The sequence below is a fragment of the Triticum aestivum genome, chromosome 3D (assembly GCF_018294505.1).
Source record: "Triticum aestivum cultivar Chinese Spring chromosome 3D, IWGSC CS RefSeq v2.1, whole genome shotgun sequence".
In the NCBI taxonomy this organism is placed as follows: domain Eukaryota; kingdom Viridiplantae; phylum Streptophyta; class Magnoliopsida; order Poales; family Poaceae; genus Triticum; species Triticum aestivum.
Window position 1 is genome coordinate 323,346,101 of NC_057802.1, and position 27,222 is coordinate 323,373,322.

General features: G+C 45.8%; 2 protein-coding genes across 3 annotated transcripts; one reads left to right on the top strand and one right to left on the bottom strand.

Annotated features, from left to right (window-relative positions):
- The first annotated feature begins 13,263 nt into the window (after nucleotides 1-13,263).
- On the top strand, nucleotides 13,264-14,046 carry LOC123074575 (uncharacterized). The gene has a single exon (XM_044497374.1). It carries the CDS (start codon nucleotides 13,384-13,386, stop codon nucleotides 13,882-13,884), a length of 501 nt encoding a protein of 166 aa, XP_044353309.1. The 5' UTR covers nucleotides 13,264-13,383; the 3' UTR covers nucleotides 13,885-14,046.
- A 5,614-nt stretch (nucleotides 14,047-19,660) lies between these two features.
- On the bottom strand, nucleotides 19,661-21,453 carry LOC123074576 (zinc finger CCCH domain-containing protein 9). Of its 2 annotated transcripts, none has more exons than XM_044497376.1 (3): nucleotides 21,400-21,453; nucleotides 20,591-21,293; nucleotides 19,661-20,509 (listed from the first exon to the last, which is right to left on the bottom strand). In XM_044497376.1, the coding sequence occupies exons 2-3, from the start codon at nucleotides 21,248-21,250 to the stop codon at nucleotides 20,180-20,182; spliced, it is 990 nt and encodes a 329-aa protein (XP_044353311.1). In that variant the 5' UTR covers nucleotides 21,251-21,293; nucleotides 21,400-21,453; the 3' UTR covers nucleotides 19,661-20,179. The 2 variants fall into 2 exon arrangements, with proteins under 2 accessions (XP_044353311.1, XP_044353310.1); XM_044497375.1 differs by having other exon boundaries at nucleotides 19,661-20,512.
- Between the last annotated feature and the right edge of the window lie 5,769 nt (nucleotides 21,454-27,222).

Below are 27,222 nucleotides of genomic sequence, written 5' to 3' on the forward strand. Positions count from 1 at the left end.
AACGTCACAACGTAACTGGGTGGCTATAAAGATGCACTACAGGTATCTCCGAAAGTGTCTGTTGGGTTGGCACGAATCGAGACTGGGATTTGTCACTCCGTATGACGGAGAGGTATCTCTGGGCCCACTCGGTAATGCATCATCATAATGAGCTCAATGTGACTAAGGAGTTAGCCACGGGATCATGCGTTACGGTACGAGTAAAGTGACTTGCCGGTAACGAGATTGAACAAGGTATTGGGATACCGACGATCGAATCTCGGGCAAGTAACGTACCGATTGACAAAGGGAATTGTATACGGGATTGATTGAATCCTCGACATCGTGGTTCATCCGATGAGATCATCGTGGAATATGTGGGAGCCAACATGGGTATCCAGATCCCGCTGTTGTTTATTGACCGGAGAGTCGTCTCGGTCATGTCTGCATGTCTCCCGAACCCGTAGGGTCTACACACTTAAGGTTCGGTGACGCTAGAGTTGTAGAGATATTAGTATGCGGTTAACCGAAAGTTGTTCGGAGTCTCGGATGAGATCCCGGACGTCACGAGGAGTTCCGGAATGGTCCGGAGGTAAAGATTTATATATGGGAAGTCCTATTTTGGGCACCGGAAAATGTTCGGGATTTTTCGGTATTGTACCGGGAAGGTTCTAGAAGGTTCCGAAGTGGGGCCCACCTGCATGGGGGACCCACATGAACGTGGGTAGTGGGGGCAAGGCCCCACACCCTGGTCGAGGCGCACCAAGATCCCACCTTAGAAGGAATAAGATCGTATCCCGAAGGGATAAGATCAAGATCCCTAAAAAAGGGGGATAACAATCGGTGGGGAAGGGAAATGATGGGATTTCTTTCCCCCATCTTTGCCAACGCCCCAATGGACTTGGAGGGTAAGAAACCAGCCCCCTCCACCCCTATATATAGTGGGGAGGCGCATGGGAGCAGAACCCCAAGCCCTGGCGCCTCCCTCCCTCCCGTGACACCTCTTCCTCCCCGCTTGCGCTTGGCGAAGCCCTGCCGGGATCCCGCTACTTCCACCACCACGCCGTCGTGCTGCTGGATCTCCATCAACTTCTCCTCCCCCCTTGCTGGATCAAGAAGGAGGAGACATCCCCGCTCCGTACGTGTGTTGAACGCGGAGGTGTCGTCCGTTCGGCGCTAGGATCATCGGTGATTTGGATCACGACGAGTACGACTCCATCAACCTCGTTCTCTTGAACGCTTCCGCTCGTGATCTACAAGGGTATGTAGATGCACTCCTCCCCTCTCGTTGCTAGCATCTCCTAGATTGATCTTGGTGACACGTAGGAAAATTTTGAATTTCTGCTACGTTCCCCAACAGTGGCATCATGAGCCAGGTCTATGCGTAGATTCTATGCACGAGTAGAACACAAAGTAGTTGTGGGCGATGATTTGTTCAATTTGCTTGTCGTTACTAGTCTTATCTTGATTCGGCGGCATTGTGGGATGAAGCGGCCCGGACCGACCTTACACGTACTCTTACGTGAGACAGGTTCCACCGACTGACATGCACTTGATGCATAAGGTGGCTAGCGGGTGTCTGTCTCTCCCACTTTAGTTGGATCAGATTCGATGAAAAGGGTCCTTATGAAGGGTAAATAGCAATTGGCATATCACCGTTGTGGCTTTTGCGTAGGTAAGAAACGTTCTTGCTAGAAACCCATAGCAGCCACGTAAAATATGCAACAACAATTAGAAGATGTCTAACTTGTTTTTGCAGGGAATGCTATGTGATGTGATATGGCCAAAAGGTTGTGATGAATTATATATGTGATGTATGAGATTGATCATGTTCTTGTAATAGGAATCACGACTTGCATGTCGATGAGTATGACAACCGGCAGGAGCCATAGGAGTTGTCTTAATTTATTGTATGACCTGCGTGTCAATGAAAAACGTCATGTAATTACTTTACTTTATTGCTAACCGTTAGCCATAGTAGTAGAAGTAATAGTTGGCGAGACAACTTCATGAAGACACGATGATGGAGATCATGGTGTCATGCCGGTGACGAAGGTGATCATGCCGCGCCTCGAAGATGGAGATCAAAAGGCGCAAGATGATATTGGCCATATCATGTCACTTTATGATTTGCATGTGATGTTTGTCATGTTTACATCTTATTTTCTTAGAACGACGGTAGCATAAATAAGATGATCCCTCACTAAAATTTCAAGAGATGTGTTCCCCCTAACTGTGCACCGTTGCGAAGGTTCGTTGTTTCGAAGCACCACGTGACGATCGGGTGTGATAGATTCTAACATTCGCATACAACGGGTGTTGACGAGCCTAGCATGTACAGACATGGCCTCGGAACACAAGCAAAACACTTAGGTTGACTTGACGAGCCTAGCATGTACAGACATGGCCTCGGAACACAAGAGACCGAAAGGTCGAACATGAGTCGTATAGTAGATACGATCAACATGGAGATGTTCACCGATGATGACTAGTCCGTCTCACGTGATGATCGGACACGGCCTAGTCGATTCAGATCATGTATCACTTAGATGACTAGAGGGATGTCTATCTAAGTGGGAGTTCATTAAATAATCAGATGAACTTAATTATCATGAACATAGTCAAAAGGTCTTTGCAAATAATGTCGTAGCGTACGCTTTAGTTCTACTAAGATATGTTCCTAGAGAAAATTTAGTTGAAAGTTGATAGTAGCAATTATGCGGACTGGGTCCGTAAACTGAGGATTGTCCTCATTGCTGCACAGAAGGCTTATGTCCTTAATGCACCGCTCGGTGTGCTGAACCTCGAGCGTCGTTTGTGGATGTTGCGAACATCTGACATACACATTTTGATGACTACGTGATAGTTCATTGTGTAATGTTGAACGGTTTAAAATTGTGGCACCAAAGACGGTTTTGAAACGTCGCAGAACATATGAGATGTTCCAAAGACTGAAATTGGGATTTCAGACTAGTGCCCACGTCAAGAGATATGAGACCTCTGACAAGTTTCTTAAGCCTGCAAACTAAGGGAGAAAAGCTCAATCGTTGAGCATGTGCTCAGATTGTCTGAGTACTACAATCACTTGAATCGAGTGGGAGTTAATCTTCTAGATGAGATAGTGATGGTTCTCCATAGTCACTGCCACCAAGCTATTAGAGCTTCGTGATGAACTATAACATATCAGGGATAGACATGATGATCCTTGAGCAACTCGCGATGTTTGACACCGCGAAAGTAGAAATCAAGTAGGAGCATCAATTGTTGATGGTTAGTAAAACTACTAGTTTCTAGAAGGGCAAGGGCAAGAAGGGATACTTCATGAAACGGCAAATCAGTTGCTGCTCTAGTGAAGAAACCCAAGGTTGAACCCAAACCCGAGACTAAGTGCTTCTGAAATGAGGGGAACGGTCACTGAAGCAGAACTACCCTAGATACTTCGTAGATGAGAAGGCTGGCAAGGTCGACAGAAGTATATTGGATATACATTATATTAATGTGTACTTTACTAGTACTCCTAGTAGCACCAGGGTATTAGATACCGGTTCGGTTGCTAAGTGTTAGTAACTCGAAATAAAAGCTGCGGAATAAACGGAGACTAGCTAAAGGTGAGATGACGATATGTGTTGGAAGTGTTTCCAAGGTTGATGTGATCAAGCATCGCATGCTCCCTCTACCATCGAGATTGGGGTTAAACCTGAATAATTGTTATTTGGTGTTTGCGTTGAGCATAGACATGATTGGATTATGTTTATCGCAATACGGTTATTCATTAAAGGAGAATAATGGTTACTCTGTCTATTTGAATAATACCTTCAATGGTCCTGCACCTAAAATGAATGGTTTATTGAATCTCGATCGTAGTGATACACATGTTCATGCCAAAAGATATAAGATAGTAATGATAGTACCACATACTTGTGGCACTACCACTTGAGTCATATTGGTATAAAACGCATGAAGAAGCTCCATGTTGATGGATCTTTGGACTCACTCGTTTTTGAAAAGATTGAGACATGCGAACCATGTCTATTAGTATATATGCATGAAGAAAGTCCATACAGATGGATCATATGGACTCACTTGATTTTGAATCACTTGAGACATGCAAATCATACCACATGGGCAAGATGACTGAAAGGCCTCGTTTTCAGTAAGATGGAACAAGAGAACAACTTGTTGGAAGTAATACATTTGATGTGTGCAGTCCAATGAGTGCTGAGGCACGCAGTGGATATCGTTATGTTCTTACTTCACAGATTTGAGTAGATGCTAAGAATATTTACTTGATGAAACACAAGTCTGAATTATTGAAAGGTTCAAGTAATTTCAGAGTGAAGTTGAAGATCGTCGTGACAAGAGGATAAAAATGTCTGTGATATGATCATAGAGATGAATATCTGAGTTACGAGTTTGGCACACAATTAAGAAATTGTGGAAATTGTTTCACGACTAATACCGCCTGGAACACCATATTGTGATGGTGTGTCCGAACATCATAACTGCACCCTATTGGATATGGTGCATACCATGATGTCTCTTATCGAATTACAACTATCGTTTATGGGTTAGGCATTAGAGACAACCGCATTCACTTTAAATAGGGCACCACACAGTTCCGTTGAGACGACACCGTATGAACTATGGTTTAGAGAAACCTAAGCTGTCGTCTCTTAAAAGTTTGGGGCTGCGACGCTTATGTGAAAAAGTTTCAGGCTGATAAGCTCGAACCCAAAGCGGATAAATGCATCTTCATAGAATACCCAAAACAGTTGGGTATACCTCCTATTTCAGATCTGGAAGCAAAAGTGATTGTTTCTAGAAACGGGTCCTTTCTCGAGGAAAAGTTTCTCTCGAAAGAATTGAGTGGGAGGATGGTGGAGACTTGATGAGGTCATTGAACCGTCACTTCAACTAATGTGTAGCGGGGCACAGGAAGTTGTTCCTGTGGCACCTACACCAATTGAAGTGGAAGCTTATGATAGTGATCATGAAACTTCAGATCAAGTCACTACCAAACCTCATAGGACGACAAGGATGCGTACTACTTCAGAGTGGTACGTAATCCTGTCTTGGAAGTCATGTTGCTAGACAACAATGAACCTACGAGCTATGGAGAAGCGATGGTGGGCCCGGATTCTGACGAATGGCTTGAGGCCACAAAATCACAGAGGATCCATGTATGAAAACAAAGTATAGACTTTGAAAGAACTACTTGATGGTCGTAAGGCTGTTGGGTACAGATGGATTTTAAAGGGAAGACAGACAATGATGGTAAGTGTCACCATTAAGAAAGCTCGACTTGTCGTTAAGATGTTTTCCGGCAAGTTCAAGGAGTTGACTGGGATGAGACTTTCTCACTCGTAGCGATGCTAAGAGTCTGTTAGAATTATATTAGCAGTTACTGCATTATTTATGAAATCTTGTAGATAGGATGTCAAAACATTGTTTCCTCGACGATTTTCTTGAGGAAAGGTTGTATGTGATACAACCAGAAGGTTTTGTCAATCCTGAAAGATGCTAACAAGTATGCAAAGCTCCAGCAATCCTTCTAATGATTGGAGTAAGCATCTCGGAGTTGGAATGAACGCTTTGATGAGATGATCAAAGATTTTGGGTTTATACAAAGTTCATGAGAAACTTGTATTTCCAAAGAAGTGAGTGGGAGCACTATAGAATTTTTGATGAGTATATGTTGTTAACATATTGTTGATCAGAAATGATGTAGAATTTCTGGAAAGCATCCAGGGTTATTTGAAAAGTGTTTTAATGGAAAACCTGGATTAAGCTACTTGAACATTGAGCATCAAGATCTATAAGGATAGATCAAAAACGCTTAATAGTACTTTCAAATGAATACATACCGTGACAAGATTTTGAAGGAGTTCAAAATAGATCAGCAAAGAAGGAGTTCTTGGCTGTGTTACAAGGTGTGAGTATTGAGTAAGACTCAAGACCTGACCACGGCAGAAGAAAGAGAAAGTACGAAGGTCGTCCCCTATGCTTTAGACGTAGGCTCTACAATATGCTATGTTGTGTACCGCACCTGAAGTGTGCCTTGCCATGAGTTAGTCAAGGGGTACAATAGTGATCCGGAAATGGATCACATTACAGCGGTCGAACTTATCCTCAGTATCTAGTGGACTAAGGAATTTTCTCGATTATGGAGGTGGTAAAACAGTTCGTCGTAAAGGGTTACGTCGATGCAAACTTTGACACTAATCCGGATGACTCTGAGTAGTAAACCGGATTCGTATAGTAGAGCAGTTATTTGGAATAGCTCCAAGTAGCGCGTGATAGCTGCATCTACAAGATGACATAGAGATTTGTAAAGCACACACGGATCTGAATGTTGCAGACCCGTTGACTAAAACCTCTCTCGTAAGCATAACATGGTCAAACCCTAGAACTCATTGAGTGTTAATCACATGGTGATGTGAACTAGATTATTGACTCTAGTAAACTCTTGGGTATTAGTCACATGGCGATGTGAACTTTGAGTGTTAATCACATGGTGATGTGAACTAGATTATTGACTCTAGTGCAAGTGGGAGACTGTTGGAAATATGCCCTAGAGGCAATAATAAAATGGTTATTATTGTATTTCCTTGTTCATGATAATTGTCTGTTGTTCATGCTATAATTGTATTAACTGGAAACCGTAATACATGTGTGAATACATAGACCACAACATGTCCCTAGTAAGCCTCTAGTTGACTAGCTCGTTGATCGATAGATGGTTATGGTTTCCTGATCATGGACATTGGATGTTATTGATAACGGGATCACATCATTAGGAGAATGATATGATGGACAAGACCCAATCCTAAGCATAGCACAAGATCGTGTAGTTCGTTTGCTAGAGCTTTTCTAATGTCAAGTATCATTTCCTTAGACCATGAGATTGTGCAACTCCCGGATACCGTAGGAATGCTTTGGGTGTACCAAACGTCACAACGTAACTGGGTGGCTATAAAGGTGCACTACAGGTATCTCCGAAAGTGTCTGTTGGGTTGGCACGAATCGAGACTGGGATTTGTCACTCCGTATGACGGAGAGGTATCTCTGGGCCCACTCGGTAATGCATCATCATAATGAGCTCAATGTGACTAAGGAGTTAGCCACGGGATCATGCGTTACGGTACGAGTAAAGTGACTTGCCGGTAACGAGATTGAACAAGGTATTGGGATACCGACGATCGAATCTCGGGCAAGTAACGTACCGATTGACAAAGGGAATTGTATACGGGATTGATTGAATCCTCGACATCGTGGTTCATCCGATGAGATCATCGTGGAACATGTGGGATCCAACATGGGTATCCAGATCCCGCTGTTGTTTATTGACCGGAGAGTCGTCTCGGTCATGTCTGCATGTCTCCCGAACCCGTAGGGTCTACACACTTAAGGTTCGGTGACGCTAGAGTTGTAGAGATATTAGTATGCGGTTAACCGAAAGTTGTTCGGAGTCCTGGATGAGATCCCGGAAGTCACGAGGAGTTCCGGAATGGTCCGGAGGTAAAGATTTATATATGGGAAGTCCTATTTTGGCCACCGGAAAATGTTCGGGATTTTTCGGTACTGTACCGGGAAGGTTCTAGAAGGTTCCGAAGTGGGGCCCACCTGCATGGGGGGACCCACATGAACGTGGGTAGTGGGGGCAAGGCCCCACACCCCTGGTCAAGGCGCACCAAGATCCCACCTTAGAAGGAATAAGATCATATCCCGAAGGGATAAGATCAAGATCCCTAAAAAAGGGGGATAACAATCGGTGGGGAAGGGAAATGATGGGATTTCTTTCCCCCATCTTTGCCAACGCCCCAATGGACTTGGAGGGTAAGAAACCAGCCCCCTCCACCCATATATATAGTGGGGAGGCGCATGGGAGCAGAACCCCAAGCCCTGGCGCCTCCCTCCCTCCCGTGACACCTCTTCCTCCCCGCTTGCGCTTGGCGAAGCCCTGCCGGGATCCCGCTACTTCCACCACCACGCCGTCGTGCTGCTGGATCTCCATCAACTTCTCCTCCCCCCTTGCTGGATCAAGAAGGAGGAGACGTCCCCGCTCTGTACGTGTGTTGAACGCGGAGGTGCCGTCCGTTCGGCGCTAGGATCATCGGTGATTTGGATCACGACGAGTACGACTCCATCAACCCCATTCTCTTGAACGCTTCCGCTCGCGATCTACAAGGGTATCTAGATGCACTCCTCCCCTCTCGTTGCTAGCATCTCCTAGATTGATCTTGGTGACATGTAGGAAAATTTTGAATTTCTGCTACGTTCCCCAACACTATAGTCATTTCCTCCGTGTTCTACGATATCTTCGTGGCACGCTCTCTCAGCGCCTTTTCTTTCCCCGCTCCAGCTCTCTTGAGCTCCAGGCCTACTCTGATGCTACCTGGGCTAGTGATCCCTCTAATCAACGCTCGTTGTCTGCTTATTGTGTCTTTCTTGGTGGCTCTCTTATTGCCTGGAAGACAAAAAAACAGACTGCCGTTTCTCGCTCGAGTACAGAGGCTGAGTTGCGAGCCATGGCTATGCTGACGGCTGAGGTGATCTGGTTACGGTGGTTACTTGAGGACTTTGGTGTGTCTGTTACTACCTCGACTCCCTTATTGTCAGACAGTACTGGTGCTATCAGTATTGCGCGTGACCCGGTGAAGCATGAGCTCACCAAGCACATCGGTGTGGATGCCCACTTTGTGCATGCTGCTGTGCAGGATCAGACTCTCGCTCTTCACTATGTGCCCTCTGAGTTACAGTTGGCGGACTTCTTCACGAAGGTACAGACTCAAGCGCAGCATAGTTTTCTTCTCTCCAAACTCAGTGTTGTTGATCCACCATGAGTTTGAGGGGGGGTGTTAGATGTGTATAGTCTCTCTTGCACTTTACCATACACATGTATATATACTGGCCCTTGGCCCTGTGAATGCAGTTGCCCATTCCTAACAATTATCAGAGTTCTTTTTTAATCATTGCTTCTGCAATTCTGTAGGCTGTTGAAAATGCTCTTGCTTGGTCCAAACGTATTTGTGTAGAATTTTCTTTAGTTAATCTGCGTTCCCATTTTATGAAAAAAATGGACTGTCGTCAATCTGAACAACAGGTTTTATGACACAAATCTAGGAGTAGAAGCTAAAATGATCAAACATATAGACCAAATCCAGGACATAGTTCAGTGGATGGGATGGGATGGGATGAGAGCCCTACAAAGTTACATATACAAGTAATTATTGCCAAGCTTTGTATGAGCACGCCCTTGAGTTAATATGGGAAGTGCTCGCCTATGTGGGTCACCATGCTCTTTTCCTCCTCTCCTTTCTTTATCGTGTAACAAATTAACAATAGCAAATTTAAAAGGAAATGGATCGTTCTTAACTTTTGTTTGAAAATAGGTAAAACTTTTATGCATATACTTATTTGTTTCGAAAATTTGGGCAATCTTTGTATGGCTTTCTGTTGGACAACATTGATGAGAAGGGAGGATGCCGAAGTATTTAAGGTCTGCTTCTTGCGACCTTTTGATTTAGGCGGAAATTTATTCATGGGCCAAATATTTCTTTTGGTGTTACATTCCTTTTTTCAATTGCAGCCAAGGAAGTAGTAGCATATAATACCTGATTGATAGTTCTTTTTTTTTGTTCCTGCAGAGTCCAAATTGTACAAGCACAAAGCATGTTTGGATAAAAGTGGAATAACAGCAGTTTATCTCCCGAACCTAAAGACGTTTCATCAGATATGGGATGGTGTTCAGAGGAGAGTTGCGGCACTTTATTTCGAAATGGAGGCAAAAGATTTGCCTCATCCATTAATTAAGCAGAAGAGAGTTGCCCGGTTAATCAACGAAAAAACGGGCTAAAACCGTCACAAACTGCCGAGCGGCACACACATGATACACCACACACCGCTCAACTAAGAGGGCCTCATCAAGATACACCCCCACGTCATCGTCGTCACTTCTCCCCAACGGGTGCCATCGTCCTCCCTAGTCTTCGAGCAAGCTGACTCCGACTTCGTCGAAGATGAACATCGACCCAATCCTCACAAAAGAGGCAGTGTGGAAACATAAGACCAATGCCAGACACAGCCACCCGCATCAAAGGCAGCGCAGCTCCGACTCTGATGGAGAGATCCGAAGTGTTGACACCAGATTTTGGCATAGAATGAAATGCAATTAAGATGGTCTCAAATGGAGAAGTGATCTACATGAAAAAGTTCCGTATTGTCGACATGAACATCTTTGAAGTTTGGGCCATCGCCATCCGATCTCATCTCGAAGGCCGAAGTTGTGTTCGAAATATTGAGATTTTTTATCTAGAGCACTGTTCGGCCAATTATGCCTCAAGGGAGGCCTCAAATGGGAAAACATTCTGCATGAATTGTCTTCGTCTCGTCGAAACGGTTGATTTTGATATAAAACTCGTACTAATCTGAGAACGTATGTAAAAGTTACAGCCACTTGAGTGCGGCCCTGTCACGGGGCAAAAGTGGCGCGCCCCATCAGACACGGTGCCTGATGGGTAGCGCGAGTAACAACCTGTTTTGCGCGAGCGATTCGGCCCTGAAGATAGCATCGAAGCGAAAAACGTTCAACATGAAAGTTGTTTGTCTCGTTGAAACGGTCAAATTTGATTTTGGGCTCATCTTCATCTGAGGTCGTTTGTGGCGGACCTAAAAACCAAACTGATGTTCCAGACTTACCTAAATCCGAGTTCGGTTAATTTTGAAAAGATTTGGACGTGATTTTGGACGTGATTTGGAGTCCTTTTCTTGTACGGGAAATCCATCCGCCTCTTATATACCTAAGGGGTGACGGTCGATTGAACAACACACAATCACAAAACCCATCTAGTTTTTACCCTAGTTTTACATCTCTCCCTGGTTCTTTCTCTCTCGTTCTTCTTTCGTTCTTCGTGTTGAAGGGCAGCGATCCTCGAGGCTCTAGGGGCGGGCGAACTGACCTAGGGCAGCCCATAGCCGCCGCGCGTCCAAACGGGATCCCTCCCAGGCGCGTGGGGCTTCGAGTCCTGAAAAGCACCCGCCGGATTGCTTGTGTACCGCGCTTCCGGACGGGTCTCCTTCGACGTGAGCTGCGGTGCATCATCCTCGGCGTTGGAGGTACACGGTGACGTGTTCGTGTGCGAACACGAAGGAGAAATATGCATGATTGGCGCCGCAGAAGACCACCGAACAGACCACCTGCTGCTGTCATCGTCGCCACGGGGCCCCGCGGCCGCAGCTCCGATTTCACCACAGCAAAACACTCGAGGTAATCGCACGGACAAGCCGGAGAAGGGCTGACTACCGCAACCATTGTTGAGCCTCCGACTTCGCTCACCTCCGTCATCGTTGCCACAGAGGCCTCTACACCAACACTGACGCCTTCCTCTTGTCCCACTTGTCGATGCCCAACTCCACAAACGAAGCCCTAAACGACACCAAGGCGCCGCCATCGTCCGATCCCACTAGATCAGGGATTTCCCCCGGAGTTGGATCCATGCGGGAGGGGTGCGGCAACACTGCAACGATGCCTCCAAGAAGGTCTACGACGGCCGAAGCCATCGCCATCGCCAGTCATAGGCCCAAGGCCGAGACAGGGTCTTCACCCAGGTTCTCAACACATCACCCACACCGGCCTCGACAAGTCCACCAACACCACCATCACCAAGAGCTAGCCTGCCGACGCATAAGCCCACCAACACATCACCCACACCGGCCTTGACATGTTGCGGCACTTTATACCTTCTATGTTCACATTATGAACTTCTTTGAAATAATCGTTGGCTTGGTGGTCCTATGCTATGGCATGTTTTACATGAGTCATTTTATGATTCAGATGAAAATGCACTTGCCTATTTTTTGTATCCATGGGAAGATTAGCAGGGGAGGCCCCTGGCCCAAAACTTTTTTCTCGCCGATATTACTGTTGAGGTCGGGGAGTGATTCGGTTTGTAGAGTGTTTGTTGGAGGTAATCTGGTACAGTGGAATAAACTGAAGGCAATATGTGGTGGTGTTCTGCTTAAATGGAAAATGTGATAAGCTACCCCGCAAAAATAAAATAAAAAATGTGATAAGCTGTGGATCGAAATGAGAAATGTTCAGCGGCTGACTATGAAAAGAGAGAGACTGGGCTCCGGTGGTACATCGGCTGACTGTTTGAAGATCGCATGCGGTCTCCTCCGGAGCTATAGTTGTTTTATGCATGAGCTGGATCCTTTTTATTCGCCAGCTGTAGTTCGCTCTTCCTTTTTCTTTCTGTTGGTCTCCTGAGGTCTCCTGCATTGCTCTTTGCGTTGCTCTTTGCCCCTTCTGTTCTGAGATCTCCTGCGTTAAGCACAAGAACACCCCTGCTCTGGGCATGTTTAGACTATGCTTCTCCACCGTGTATTTCTTTTCTTTTCTTTCTGCTATTTGGGTTTGTTTACTTAACTTACGCTAGAATGCTGGTTTCTTTAAAAGAAATATGAGATCTGTCGACCCCTCTTTTTTCATAAAAAAGGGAGAATATTAGTAACTTGTGTATAACTGCGCTTTGGATTGTGCAAATGCCTCATTTAGAACTTCCACAAAGATGCTTCACTGCCCCATCGCTTCATTAGAAATACAAACCTCTGGAGTTGGCTGCTACTGTTATTTGCACGAACGAGATGTTTCTGTAAGAAACGGAAACTATTTGCCATTAGCTGATAAATTGCTCACCCCGACAAACAAAATCTCTGCTCAAAGGAAGCACACAACAGGATTTCCAACGACAATACCCAATAAATCGACTATGACTGATTAAGGGATTATTTTACAGTACATGCTTGTGCACGCCGCCGTACGTTTTGGTTGACCGGATCGATCTGACTAAGTCCACAACGCCCTGGGCAGCTTAGTCAGACATACGCGATCGTCACTCACCACATCATTCCGACCCATCATTTCAATTTGAACAAGTTAATTTACTCGACAGTTTGGGACCGTGTCTCCGAGTTCTGACCGTGACTATGCAACCGTAGCTTATCATATATGCCGAGAGCCAATGCAAATCCTGAGCTACGAACGACTTGTTCCCGCCGGAATGCCATGTCAAGTTGAATAATTGGTATGGTCCGGAGGTCAGATACACCTCCCTTCTCGGTAACGTGTGAGCCGAGACAAGAAAACACCTCATCTAACACCTGCTGTACACCTCCACACTCAACCGGCACCTTCCATGAAATGTTTATTAGGAGTAGAAACATGTTTAGACGATCATGTTTTATGTTCGCACGTGACGGCAGCAGCTCTCGTGAACGGGTGCATAAAAGGATCGAGATCGAGGTCGGATTAGCATTCAGCAACAGAAGTTCTTCCGTGTCACGAAGCATACACCAAACCCAGCCTACGAGACCGACCAAAGAGCGGGGAGAGCGTGCACGACCATGGAAGCCGAGGCCTTCCCGATACGGTTCACCAAGGGCATACGCTCCTACTGGAGCCGGAGCAAGTACCAGCGCGTGGACGGCGGCACGGGGGGCCGGGGCACGCGCCATCTGGTGCGGCTCGGGGACGGCGGCAGCGGCGACGGCAAGGCGTGGGGCGTGCGGCTCGGCGGCATGTTCCGGGTGCGCGTCAAGGCGCCGGCCTCGGCCGTGGCCGCGGCGAAGGCCCCGAAGCGCGTGCTCGGCCGGATAAGGGACGCGTACGTGGACGCCATGCTCGGCGCGGCCAAGAAGCACTCGGCGGCGACGCACACGCTGCCGAGCGGGCCGGCGCCGGAGGCGCTGTGGCAGAAGCGGGTGCCCGTGCGCCGGTCGCGCAGCCAGGCGCAGGTGCGGCAGAAGGCGGACGAGCTGGGCCAGAGGCTCGTCCTCGAGATGTACAAGTCCGTGCGCGCGTCCAGGGACCTCGCGGGCATGCTCGAAGCATCAAGGGCGCGATAGCATGGAGGCACTGCACCGGCGACTTGGAGGAAGGCGAATGATGTGTTAGTGTTACATGCTTGTAGTATATGTAAGATCAGTTGGTGATATGTAATCTGTTCATAACCATGGGGCTTTGCTCTGCTGTAAATTCTCCATAATTCCATGACTCTTTGCTTGTGAGGTTATATGCGATGACGCTTAGGAAAGTGAAACTTTTTTGTCTACGCTGTGCTGATTGCTGGGTCAGCTGATCAGGCGATTACAGTGTGCAGTAAAAGATGCACCACGGAAGAAAAGAGAAAGAATGGCCAAAATGTTATTTCGCGGACGCACATATCTACAGATTTTCTCGCATGTCATGTGCGCCTCCGCACTCTTGACTCTCGACTCTCCTGCGTCTTCTTCCCTTGCACAAGAACTACACACCTCCCGCCAATTCTTTTAGATAAAAAGCATGTCCGGCTTTAGTTATAAAGCCAACAAGGCCAGCATAACGCACATAGGTAGCAATATTATAAATGAGTAGACATCAGTCTCAAATTGGATTAAACGTAATACTCCCTCCGTTCGGAATTACTTGTCTCGGAAATAGATGTATCTAGAACTAAAATACGTCTAGATACATCCATTTCTGTGACAAGTAATTCCGAACGGAGGGAGTACATTACAAGACCAAACATAAAACCGACGAGGCAAAAAAAGAGCTTGAAGAGGTATTGCTTCTCTTGATAGCATGGGCGCCCTTAATCTTGGCTTGAACTGCTCGGGCCGCCTCACGGTCTTCTTTTGCTGAAAGAAAATGGACCATCTAAAAATATAATCAGCAGGGTGATTAGGAATTTTTTTCCTTCCACGACAAGTTCACTGCGGCAAGTCCAAAGTTGAGATTAACCAAGATGCTAGGGCCGCAAATGAGCGCCAAGCAATCCTATGCGATTGACCTCTGGTACTCGCAAGTAAAGTAAGAATATTGTTGAACGAGCAAGGATCACAATTATATCTGAAGCTTTCTCTAACCCAGCTCCAAAGGAACTTGGTCGGTGCACAAAAGAAAGGGATGTGGCCGACAACTTTGAGGACCCCACACAACGCACTAAGGGAAGGCAGTCATTGGACTCTCGCCATAGGAAGATACAGATCTCAAGGGGAACCGAGGTGGCCCAAAGGGCCTTGTCGGAATTGCTCCGAGGACCCTGGGAATAATTTTGCATATGCCCATTTCATTGAGAGGTTGCTTGAATCTTAAAGGCCCCATTGAATATCATCTATGGTACCATAGAGCTAGACTTGACCAAGATCGAGAAGCAAAGCCTCCCATGATGATATTTCGGTGGTAGGGAGGTTGCAAAGAAAGGTTATGTTGGTGCGGTTATTGCAAAGCGCGTTTTTGACGAGGATATCGGAATCGGAGGTAATGACAAAGAGGTCTGGGTATTTCGCGTGAATAGGGAGACTGAGCACCCATTTGGAAAACCTGAATTTGGTGCCGGCCCCATTCCCCACAGAAAATTTAGCACCTAGGTAAAAAAATCAAGGCATTTCTAGATCCCGTTGTTGAAGTGAGATCCACCTTTCTTACCAGTGAAAACAGAGGAGTTAGGGGAGTATTAGTCTTTATAATCCGTGCCCAAAGGTTGTCGCCCTTTTGGGTAGTTTTTCAAATCCATTTAGTTAACAAAGCGAGGTTCATTTTCTTTGAGTTGGTGATACCTAGCCCATCTCCCTTTGAATTTTGGTTTGCAAATGATCTACCTAACAAACCATATGGTACCTACGTTTAATTGGCCAGAAGAACTGAGCTCTAACTTTATTGAGTTGGATGTGCGTCAGCAGGAATAGGCCCATGGCATAAGAGGGGATGGCCGAGAGAAAAGCATTGGTGAGAGTCAGTCTCACCCCGAAAGACATAAGTTTTCCTTGCCAAGGATCAATTTGCTTAACCACCTCACCAATGGTAGGGTCCCAATCGGAATTGGGCAATGTTTTGTGGAAGCAGGAAAGCCAAGATAAGTAATAGGGAAATCAGCAAGCTTGCAATTAAAAAAATGTAGCAATGCACCAACCTTCTTTGTGCTTCACCCCCATGGTAACAAGTTCGCTTTTAGAGAAATTGATTTTCATACCCCAACAGTGCTTCAAAGCTAATCAGAATGATTTCAATCATGGTGATGCTCATAATGTTAGGTTCAAACATGAGCAATGTGCCATTAGAATACTGTGAGTGGGAGATTCCCCCTAGAATAATGTCAAGTTTAGAATGATCATGACTATTTTTTTACCGTTGTAGGTCTCAAAATGCCACCTCAACGGCAAAAATTATCCATTTGGCTGAAAACACCGTTGTGGCAGCAACAAACACTGCGAACAATGTTATTTTTCTGGCATGGGCGATGCTACCAGTGGAGGGCACATAGATCCGCTCATCACTGGTATGACACTTTACCGGTGGTGGGTACTTACGGGCGCCCACCACGGGTAGGCCTTTTGCACCCTTCACAATATGATGCAATTTTAATGCCTTTTCTCTCTTAAAATGCAAGATACATCAAAGGAGGAAGATTACTTGCTGCTAGAATTCTGACCAGAAAAAGCTACAACAGAGATAGCAATTCTCCGAAGCTTAGAATGAATCAAGATTTTTTGAAGAATTATTTTGGAATATATAAAAGCAAAAATATGCCAGAGGGGGCCCACCAGCTAGCGACATGGGCAGGTGGCACGACCACCCCTTGGCCATGCCACTTGTCCATGGGGGGCCCTGGTGGCTCCCCTCCCGACGTCCTTTGGCTATAAAACCCTATTTACCCTAAAACAAGACCTGCCGCCGCCGTATCGAGGCGGAAAGAGAGGAGGAGAACTTTTGCTCTCCGCTAGAGCGATTCTGTCGATGAAACTATCCCCAAAAAGGGAGAGATCCAAGCCTCCGCTTTCACCAACGCTCCTCTCATTATCATCTTCATCAACATCTTCACCAAGACCATCTCATCTATAAACCCTCGTTTCTCTCTTGTGTTCAATCTTTGTATCAAACCTCAGATTGATACCTGGGGGCGCTAGTAGTGTTGATTACATCTTTTGTTTGATGCTAATTAGTTTATTTGGTGAAAGATTATTTTATTCAGATTGTTAATCACACATTTGTACCTACTGAACATGTTTAATATGATGAGCTGTGAGTAGTTCTATTTGTTCTTGAGGACATGAGAGAAGTCTTGTTATTAGTAGTCATGTGAAGTTGATCGCCGTTCAATGTTTTGTTATTATGTTGTGTTGTTCTTTCTCTAGTGGTGTTATGTGAACGTCAACTTCATGGCACTTTACCATTTTTGGGCCTAAGGGAAGGGCTCGCGAAATTAGTTTATACATGATGAGTTGCGGGAGTGATAGAAACATAAACCCTAATTACAAATTGTTCTGTGAGGGTATGTTTTAGATCCACTTGTTTAGTGTTATTGTTAGATTTATCTTAATTAATTTTCTTGTATTTGTGAATACTTGTATGGAGGGTATAATCATAAGTATGTGTTTGTTCAAGTAAGAACAATACCTTAGCTCGGGTCCACCCACATAACACTTATCAAGGCAATGAACCTGATTCGATGAGTCGTGGTGAAAGTAACTTGGCGATATTGAAAAAAAAAACTTGGCAATATTCTCGAGTGTCCTCGAGAGCGTTTAAATCACTATAAGAGTTATCATCGGTTTGTCCTTAGCATGTTAAGGGTTAAGCCACTTGCTGCTACTTTTGTTACTTATTACCAATTACTCCCTCTAGTGTCAAAAACGTTTTTATATTATGGGACGGAGGGAGTATCTTGCTAACAAACTATCTATCTATATTATCTAACTGCACTTGTAGTGAAATCCTTGCCGAAAACTGCCTATCAATCCCTTTTTTCCCTCTAATTTTTTTTGTGAATTTTTTAAAAGGGTAAATAATTTGAAATTTGTTCATGGATTAGGGAAAATGTTAAACATTTTTTTAATTTGCATGAATTTTAAAATTTGTTTCATGGATTAATTTTTTGACAAATTAAAAAAATAAAAATATTTACCAACAAAAAATGAGTTTGTATTTCAAAATAATTGAGATTTATTTTTTTAATGAATTTAAAATTATTACTGAAACTTAAAAAGTGTTGTGAACTTTATAAATATTCTGGATTTCTAAAAATTACACAAAAATTGAAAGTGAAGTAAGGAAAGAAAAAACAAATAGGAAAAAAAATTAGAAAATAAAAACAAATTTCCTTGCCCTCGTCAGGGCGCTTGAACTGAGCCCTGTACTCCTGGCCCCGAGCGAAGAAGCAAAACTCTTTGTTAGTGTGTTTTGCCGGGCCTTTGGTCTGCTATGCTATTTGCAGAGTTCATCTATGATTTTTTGAAGTTGATCTTCGCTGACTTGTTTTGCTCCCACGAACGGTTGGACTCCACCAGTCTCTGCTCCTGCGATGAGCTCACCATCTTCGTGGGTTTCCTGGTTCTTGTGTTAGCTGTTATTGTTTTTTTTAGCGAGTTAGTAGTGTGCCAAACCGTCTGCAGGATGCACCTGGGGAGGGCTTGCCCCCTTTTTTCCCTCTAAAAATCTTCCTGAATTCTAAAAAATGGTTAATAATTTGAAAAGTGTTCATGTATTAGGAAAAGTGTTTAAAAAATTCAAAATTTGCATGAGTTGCATGAGTTTCAAACTTTATTTCACTAATTAAAAAATGTTGAGAAATTTGAAACTAAATTAAAAACATTCAGCAATAAAAATGTGTTTGTATTTCAAAAATAATTGAGAGTTATTTTTTAATGAATTAAAATTATTACCGAATTTTAAAAGTGTTTGTAAATTTTTAAATATTTTGGATTTTTGAAAAAGAAATACGCAAAAATGAAAAGTGGAAAAAACAAGCAGGGAAAAGTAGAAAATAAAAACCAATAGAAAACCAGTAAAACCGGCAACCAAATCGCGGAAAGAAAGAAGAAATAAAAAAAAGGAGGGCCAAAGCTTGCGGTAGGTGGAGGGGGGGAGGATGTGCATTTTATTTGTCAACTGCAGCGGTAGGGGTGGACTAGGATCTGCTAGTTTTGGTTAATCTTTGAAAGAAAAGCTTCAGAATTAAGCAGCCAAATGTTTAAGGACCTTAAACCTTTTAAGTAATAAAGCATTCCTTATTTAAAAGATTATTTAAGGACCTCTTATATGGCTGACCGTTCGCTGGGAGGGGGTGATATTTGCGAACATTTTGATGACAGTTTTAGTTGGTCGTGTCGTGGCAGTTTTTTTAGAACAACATGACATTTTTTGAAAAAGGAAGCTCAAAATTATCATCCTTCCAAAAAATGTCATGTTATTCTGAAGAAACTGTCACCTCCGATACAACTAACACTGACAGAGAAAACATTGGAAATGCCCTGCTCTTCCAGTGAACGTCAGTCACATAAGATTGCCGTTGTTTAAACGGAATACATTAGTTTTGGGTATGCTGATATAATATTATGGCTTTGTTGTTGCCTTGCAGATCAGGGCGTGCATTTTACATTTTTAGGTTTTTACAAGCGAGTTAAGTAGCTTACACTTCAAGCTGCAAAACCACAGTCGTCAGTACCGATCATGCACAAGTTACGCAGGTTGAGGTTCTTTACCGAAACGTAGCAGCTTTCTGATTCCCAAGAGTACATCCGAAAAGTCATACAAAGAGACAGTAAGACACAGCGGAGTAAAGAGTTATCCATTCATCGATAACTAAGATTTACAGACAACAGAGGTTTTGGGGACAAATCGGGAACTTTTGTTGGGACTGAGAAAGATGCCAACTTAATTATACTGCAAAAATGACTGACATTACGAAGAAAAATTGCAAGAGCAACAAGGTAATCTGAAGAAAGCAATAGAGCTGCTATACAAGATCTACTGCTTCTCATCATAGAATACAAACAAGAAGACATCCGTGTCACCTCAACTTCGCAGGACTTGCCAGTTCGCCAATACACTCTCACTGACTTTATTGTACCATGTCGATCTTCCCGCGTTCCCTCGAAACACATTTGGAGACAAATTGTCACCTAAAACCAACACCGACGACATATATAATGTATATGAACAAGTCCCTGAGAGACGGCTGCATACGCAGATATTCACATTGCCTGGGCTGCTGGGCACTAACTCTACCGTTCGGTTTCATTTACGTTCTTATATTATACTTATATAATACATATATCTTATTTACGCCGTTGGTATTTTTGTACATTTTCCCGTGTATGCGTAGGCTTGAGTTGGGACGGTAAAAGAAGGGTTCAGACTGTGGCGGAAGAGACGCGCACTGCCTCAACGGCTGCGGAGGAGGCGCTCGGCGGCCGTGAGCGAGTGGCGGAAGTGGCAGCGGTGGCCGTAGGGGCAGACCTCGCCGTTGAGCACCATGCGGCAGACCTCGGTCTTGTACCGCGGGTGGCGGATGACGGGGCGGAGCTCGGAGACGCCGTGCGCGAACTGGCACTGATCGCCGTAGGGGCACGCCCCCGTCTCCTCCCACTTGTTGCACAGCTCTGTCTTGAACATGCCCTGGTTGTACACGTCCAGCTCCCCCGCCGCGTCCTGCTTCGTCTTCTGCTCCTCGCCTTTCTTGCCGCCGTCCGCTCCCGGTCCCGCGTACGCGCGCTGCTGCCGATCCACAATGTCAAATGCCAGTTCGAGAGGAGGAGATTATGCGGAATTGGCGAGGCGGGAGCAGGGACTCACCGAGCTCGGCTTGCGGTTGTATGCGGCCGGCGTGGCGGCTGCCGGTGTCGCCTGGTTCATCTTGAGGTAGTCATTCGACCGGACGGAGATGCTCTTCGGCAGCACGGCGAGCTTCTCGGGCGCGCGCTGCTTGGAGGCACCCTTGTGCTCGCCGAGGCGGAACCGGCGTATCTCGTCAGCGATGACGACGGCGGCGGCCTCCTTGCCGCCGAGCAGCGCGACGCGGCGCGCGAGGTCGCTGTTGGCCACGCGGAGCTCGGCGTTCTCGCGGCGGAGGATGGCCGCCTCGTCGACTGCCTCGGCGAGGTGGGAGAGGCAGAGCTCGTAGCGATCGGCCACCTCCTGGTACTGCAGCGCGAGCCGCGCGAGCTGGAGCCGGTGGCCGGTGGCGTCGGCGGCGGCCGCGCCGTCGTAGTCGCCGTCGTCGACGAGGGAGCCGGAGGAGGACGGCGAGAGCGAGACGGACGTGGCGAGCGGCGACGGCGAGGAGAAGCCCAGGCTGGGGCTGAAGGGGGAGGAGCAGCGGTACAGGCCGTCGTCGCCGCCCGGGAGGTAGCGCGGCGAGCAGGAGAGGCGCTGGTCCCCGAAGGCGTACGGCTTGAGCTCGAAGGCCGAGCGGAGGCGGTCGGCGTTGGCCGGAGAGATGAGCGCTTCCTGCATGGCTATGGCTGGCTGATGATTTCCTCCGCAAACAAAGTATTCTCTGGGAACAAACAGATCAAAATGTCACAATTTTAAAAAACGACATAAAATGCAGTGGAAAATTCAACTCGGGATGTTGAAAAAGAAACCCAGAATGTTGGTGATACCTCTTGGCGCTGGATTAGGTGCAGAGAGAGAGGACGGCGACGAAGGAGGCGGGTACACGGGTGTAGTGCAGGCAGCGTGTGTTGTGGTTTATATAGCGGGGAGCATGCCAGGAGCAGAGGAGACAGTGGAGCCCGCACGTCCGCCACAGCGAGATGGCCGCCCCGCACCGGAGCTCCTTCTTCTCGTGTCCGCGGTTGTTGCATTGTGGCTCTAGCCTGCGCCTGCCCTTGCCTATTTACCGTTTCACCTAGGCCAGTAGTAGTAGTTCTGCAACTAATTAAAAAAAATCCCCCCAAAAGAGCGTAACCTTGGCCTATGCAAGGATTGATGGCGTCTAAATTCACATAGTTTTCTAAGTTTGACTAAATGTATAGAAAAAATAATTGGGGAGAAGAAGGTGTCAATGCACGGTTCTGAAAACCCGGCCAGTCGTTCAGTGGCATGGGTGTTTTTCCTTTTCAGGTTTTCTTAGGGAGTCTTTATGTTTGGTTTAAGGCGGCATTGCCTTGAGGTAGGAATAATGTTCTTCCTGCTCTATTCACATCATGTTGGTGTGTTTTTCACCGGAGGAGAGCGTGCGGAGCTGTGTCTTCGAAGGCCTTTCGTGATCCGATCGGCTTAGGTTTTCGGTGGATCCTTCTGGATTCGGCCGGCTTTGTGGTCTTCTGGTTTCTACAGGTCCTTATCGACGTTTATTCTCTGGTAAGGCGATTTGCTTTGCCTGCGGTCGTCGGTATCGCTTGGTCTGCATCAATGACTGTCCGGCCGCTGCCTCTACGAGCTTCTATGTGTTCGAAAAAATTGCTCTTCCAACCCTGTATTGACTGAATACATTATAAAAAGATATCTAATGATGAATATGTTGATATTGATTTGGTATTTTTTATCTACATAGTTTTGCATACACACTTGGTCAAACTTACAAAGCAATTTTGACTCAGTTTATACACTCATGTTTCATCGTACATACGGGCCATAGAAAGAATTCACATGGCTAGCACAACCAAATGGTAATACAACGCGCGCGTGCGAAGGAGTAAATCCAGCTTTACTAATATTATTATTGGGCCGATCCAAGTCGATTAAACATATATTTTGTTGTTGTCTCCTATTGACTGCACCCATAGTTATGGACTCCCATGCCTCCTTCGTAATCTGCAATTCTTTTTGAAACTCTCTTCGTGTTAAAACACAATCATTTCAACAATTTCACGCCGAAACTACGAAACATACACCCACACTTATTTGTGCCTTTAGCCTAGGTAAATCCTTGCCAGTTTTGGAACATCTTCCTTATACTCACAGGTGGGGGCAAATTGTTACTCACATGGATAGTGACCCAGCAGAATGTGGCAAACGGAAAGATACAGTAAGTTATAAATTGTTTGGTTATCACAAAAATAACACTTTTATATGCATACCATTTTCGTTTCGCCAAGTTGTTTTTGGTTTAGACCACTCGTTTGTCTGAGTTCCACATAAAGGTTTTATTGTAGTTTTTAACGGGACTTAGAGTTTGGGGATGTATTTTCTACACAAAACACGACCTTCATTAATGAGGACCGTGTACATAGATTAGATGAAGAGGACATCTGAATTATTAACTTTCAATAGAAAACATCTCTATCTTGAGATAGGTTTATCTCCATCACATATTGACAGATGTAGCCATGCCGTCCATTTATCCCAATAAGATCCCACTAAGGCTCAGTATTAAGTGGGATCTCACCTATAAAGTGATTCGACAAAATGTCTTCTCGCTAAATGATACTGTATAGGTTCAAGTATTGGAGACTTAGGGGTGCACCCTCTAATCAGGCGTCATCGCAAAATCTCGTGTTGGTCGTTGCCCACCAAGAAAGAACTTCTGCTAAAAAAGCTCTTTCTAATCTGTAATATATCATGCCTTTTTGGGAACGATGAATCGGAATGCTTTGCTATTGTGATAGGGTCTTACAGTGGAGGTATTTGTTGCATAAAATTCTTACTAAATATTTTCCTTACTTAGTACCTTGAACAACCATTTATTCGGTAGAAATATTTTCTTTATTCTTTGCTACTCAACCCTATCCCCACATCTCTTGATTACTAATTATATCACACTTAGTTAGCTCATATTTTCGTTTATCTTCATCAAATTGCGAAAAAAATCTTGATTTACAATAATCCAATCTTTTCCTTACCCACTCGAGTATCTGAAAGAAGGATAACATAAATATAGATAGACTGGTGAATATAACATGGGTAATAATAAGATAAACCCATAAGACAATAACTTGTCTTTCCAACTTCTGAATATTTTCTCACTCGAAGCGGTCATAAAAAACATCTACTCCTTATTCAAAAGCTTGTCGTGATCAATATAGTTTAAATATACTGAAACCAGAGTGAGCTAGTCTCACAACCAACCAGTTTCTTGTACCATATCTCATCTTCTTTGGTCTTATATCAAAGCAAAATATCTCACTCTCATAAAAGTTGACGTTAGGACCAGAAAGTTGTTCAAAGATGTATATGATTAACTTCATATTAATTCCATTCTCCATGTCACCTTCCATGAAAATAACGTTGTCATCTGCATACTGCAATATGGACACACCACCATCAACCAAGTGTGGTGTAAGGGCACCAACCCGACCATACTCTTTAACCGTTGCAATAAGGACAACCAACATATCTGTAACAATATGTTGAACAATGTAGATTTGTTACAGAAAGTCTGACGTGAACATGTTGAGGAAATCAGGGGAGGAGGGAGTGTTGAAGGGGTTGAGTTGGGATTAGCCGGGGGGTGGGGGTGTCGGTGTCAAAACCGGCGGATCTCGGGTAGGGGGTCCCGAACTGTGCGTCTAAGGTCGATGGTAACAGGAGACAGGGGACACGATGTTTACCCAGGTTCGGGCCCTCTCTATGGAGGTAATACCCTACTTCCTGCTTGATTGATCTTGATGAATATGAGTATTACAAGAGTTGATCTACCACGAGATCGTAATGGCTAAACCCTAGAAGTCTAGCCTGTATGACTATGGTTATGAGTATGCCTCCCTCCGGACTAAGTCCTTCGGTTTATATAGACACCAGGAGGATCTAGGGTTACATAAGGTCGGTTACAAAGAAAGGAATCTACATATTTGACTGCCAAGCTTGCTTTCCACGCCAAGGAGAGTCCTATCCGGACACGGGTGCAGTCTTCGGTCTTCGTATCTTTACAGCCCATCAGTCCGGCCCATGGCTAACAGGCCGGACGCCCGAGGACCCCTTAGTCCAGGACTCCCTCAGTAGCCCCCGAACCAGGCTTCAATGACGAGGTGTTCGGCGCGCAGATTGTCTTCGGCATTGCAAGGCGGGTTCCTCCTCCGATGACTTCCAAGTAATGTATTCGGCTTTTAATTCAATGTCGTACGCCTCGGCTTCTATGCATCGATGACTTCAGCTTCCACATGTCAAACGAATGTGGAAGGTCAGTGTATTTTTTGCAAATAACACCCCAGCCATGCAAGAAAGAGCGTCTATTTAAAGAGATTGGATCTCAGATCCCTTCGGCACCACACGGAGAAAATCCTCAGAGATTGCTAGGAAAGACCATTCCAACATGGCTAGCATTCCCAGCTCCTCCTCCCGTTCCGACCCAGAGAAAGGCGAGTGGGAGAGGTGCTCTGTGTCCCACAGTCAATTGGCGAAGTTGCAAACGTAGGGATTTCTTCCCTTGCAGATCTGGTCCCTGTTCGAGCAGGGTTGGCCTCCTTTAATGGCGAGACCCAGGCGGAGGACTTCCCCAATCCATCCGGGGGGAGCGAGTGTGTTTCGTCCCTTATCTGCTAAGAGGCGTCGGATTTCCAATTCATCCGTTCCTCCGAGGGCTTCTGGAATATTATGGCCTCCAACTGCACAACTTTACTCCCGCCTCTATCCTGCACATTGCAGGTTATGTTGCTTTATGCGAACTATTTCTGGGTATTGAGGCCCATTTTAAACTATGGAGAAAGTTGTTCTGTCTTGTCCCGCGCAACCATGAGGGGTCAATATTTTAAGTGGGCGGAGCCGAAATATGGCGCATCGCCGATACCGGATACCTGTCCGGCACACCAAGGAAGGCATCTGAAGAATGGCCTTCCGAATGGTTCTACATTGAGGACGTCGCACTTCCCGACCCAGTTCGGAAGGGTCTTCCTAATTTTGCAAGCGTTCCGTTAAAGAAACGCCACAGTTAGCGTCCCCGGAGTCTTGAAGAGGATGACAGTGCGGAAGTTGGTCAGCTCATGAGCAAGATAAAGACGCCCGCCCAGTCCGGACTAACAATGGTTGAGGTAATGGTGACCTCAATAGTGCGAGGGGTTCAGCCACTTCAATACAAAGGGCTTCCAATGTGGCACTATAATGGGGAGGACGACGCCTCCCGCTGTGTTCGGAAAGGTCCGGACACCCCCGTCGCTCTGGCCAAGATACTGGCCGGGCTGTTTAAAGGGGAGGAGGAGGAATTCCTTCGCAACAAGCGCAGAGATGGATACTCTATGTAGTCCTGACCCCTCTGCTTTTACTCATTCCGCTTTCCAAGTAATCTTTAATGAATTCTTAATCCGTCTATTTATAACAGCACTGGCGAAAGATCACCGAGGGGCTTCTCAGACCCGCCCCGCAGCCAGAGAACCACAACCGGGAGCTTGATCCTGGGTTTGAAGAGGACCCGGATATATTCGTGGTACTTGCGGAAGGGGTGTTTTACCAGGCGAGCTACAATGGCACGGAAGTGGCCATTATCGCCGATTATCCTGGTCTTCTTCCTGCTTCCCACGTAAGTCATCGGGAGAAATCCCCCTGAAAGAGTTTCCTCGCACTGCCTCACCCACCGCACTGTCTCATGCTCCAAAGGGGAGGCGTTCAACACGTCATGCTACCCCGGGGGCGACTCCAAAGAGAGCGGCTCCTGCGCCGAGCAAGGCCTCTAAAAGGAAGACCGGTGAAGACACGGCCGGGCCTTCGTTGAAGAGGTATGGATTTGAAAGTATGCTTTAGTAGTTACATCCATCTGTGACTGTTATGTTTGTCCTGTATCAGGAAAAAGGTTCGCCGAACTATGTCCGGGAATTCGGCCAGTCGTACTCCCAACAGCCGGGGTGCAGACCCTGCCGGAGAGACGGGGGCCAATACGGGAATGACACCGGACTGTCCTTCGGCCGAGGGCTCGGAAGATATGTCTGTTACCAACTCGGAAGTGGAGAGCGCCATGAATCATCGACGCCGGAGGGCCGTTTTACGGGACCTTGGCTTCTCAAAAGATGCGTTTGATGCCTTCAGCTCGGCTGATGCATACATCCGAGCTACTCGAGATGGGCTGGGCAGAGCCACAAAGCAGCATTTAACGGATGTGCAGGTAAGGTTTCTTTTGTCCGAATAGGATAACCACATGCTAGTAGCCCCCGAGACTGAAAGTAGTTGGCACAAGTGATTTAAGGATCGTTGTATCACCAGGTTCTTACGGAGAAGAACAACCTGCTAGCTCAAGAGCTGGAGCAGTGTCAGATACAGCTAAATGCTGCTACCGCCGAACTGAAAAAGTCCAAGAAGGCATCCTCTGGTACTGTTCCCCTCCATCGAGGAATAACAATTATATGCCAGCTGTGCTAATACTATTGCTTATCTCATAATAGGATCATCAGATCAACTGGAAGAAAAGTTGAAAACCGCTCAAGCGGGAGAGAAAGAGGCAAAAAGACTACATGCCGCAAGCGAGCGTGTTCTGACCCGAGTGAGAGAGGAGAAAAACAAACTCCAGGATTCAAACACCAAACTGGGCGAAGAACTGAAAGATGTGCGGGCCCAGC

Excerpts from the sequence above, each read along its gene's own strand:
- LOC123074576 (XM_044497375.1), bottom strand. The coding sequence starts at position 21,250 with ATGCAGGAAGCGCTCATCTCTCCGGCCAACGCCGACCGCCTCCGCTCG. Across the intron at positions 20,513-20,590 it reads ACAACCGCAAGCCGAGCTCG|CAGCGCGCGTACGCGGGACC; the intron begins GTGAGTCCCTGC and ends GTGGATCGGCAG.
- LOC123074575 (XM_044497374.1), top strand. The coding sequence starts at position 13,384 with ATGGAAGCCGAGGCCTTCCCGATACGGTTCACCAAGGGCATACGCTCC.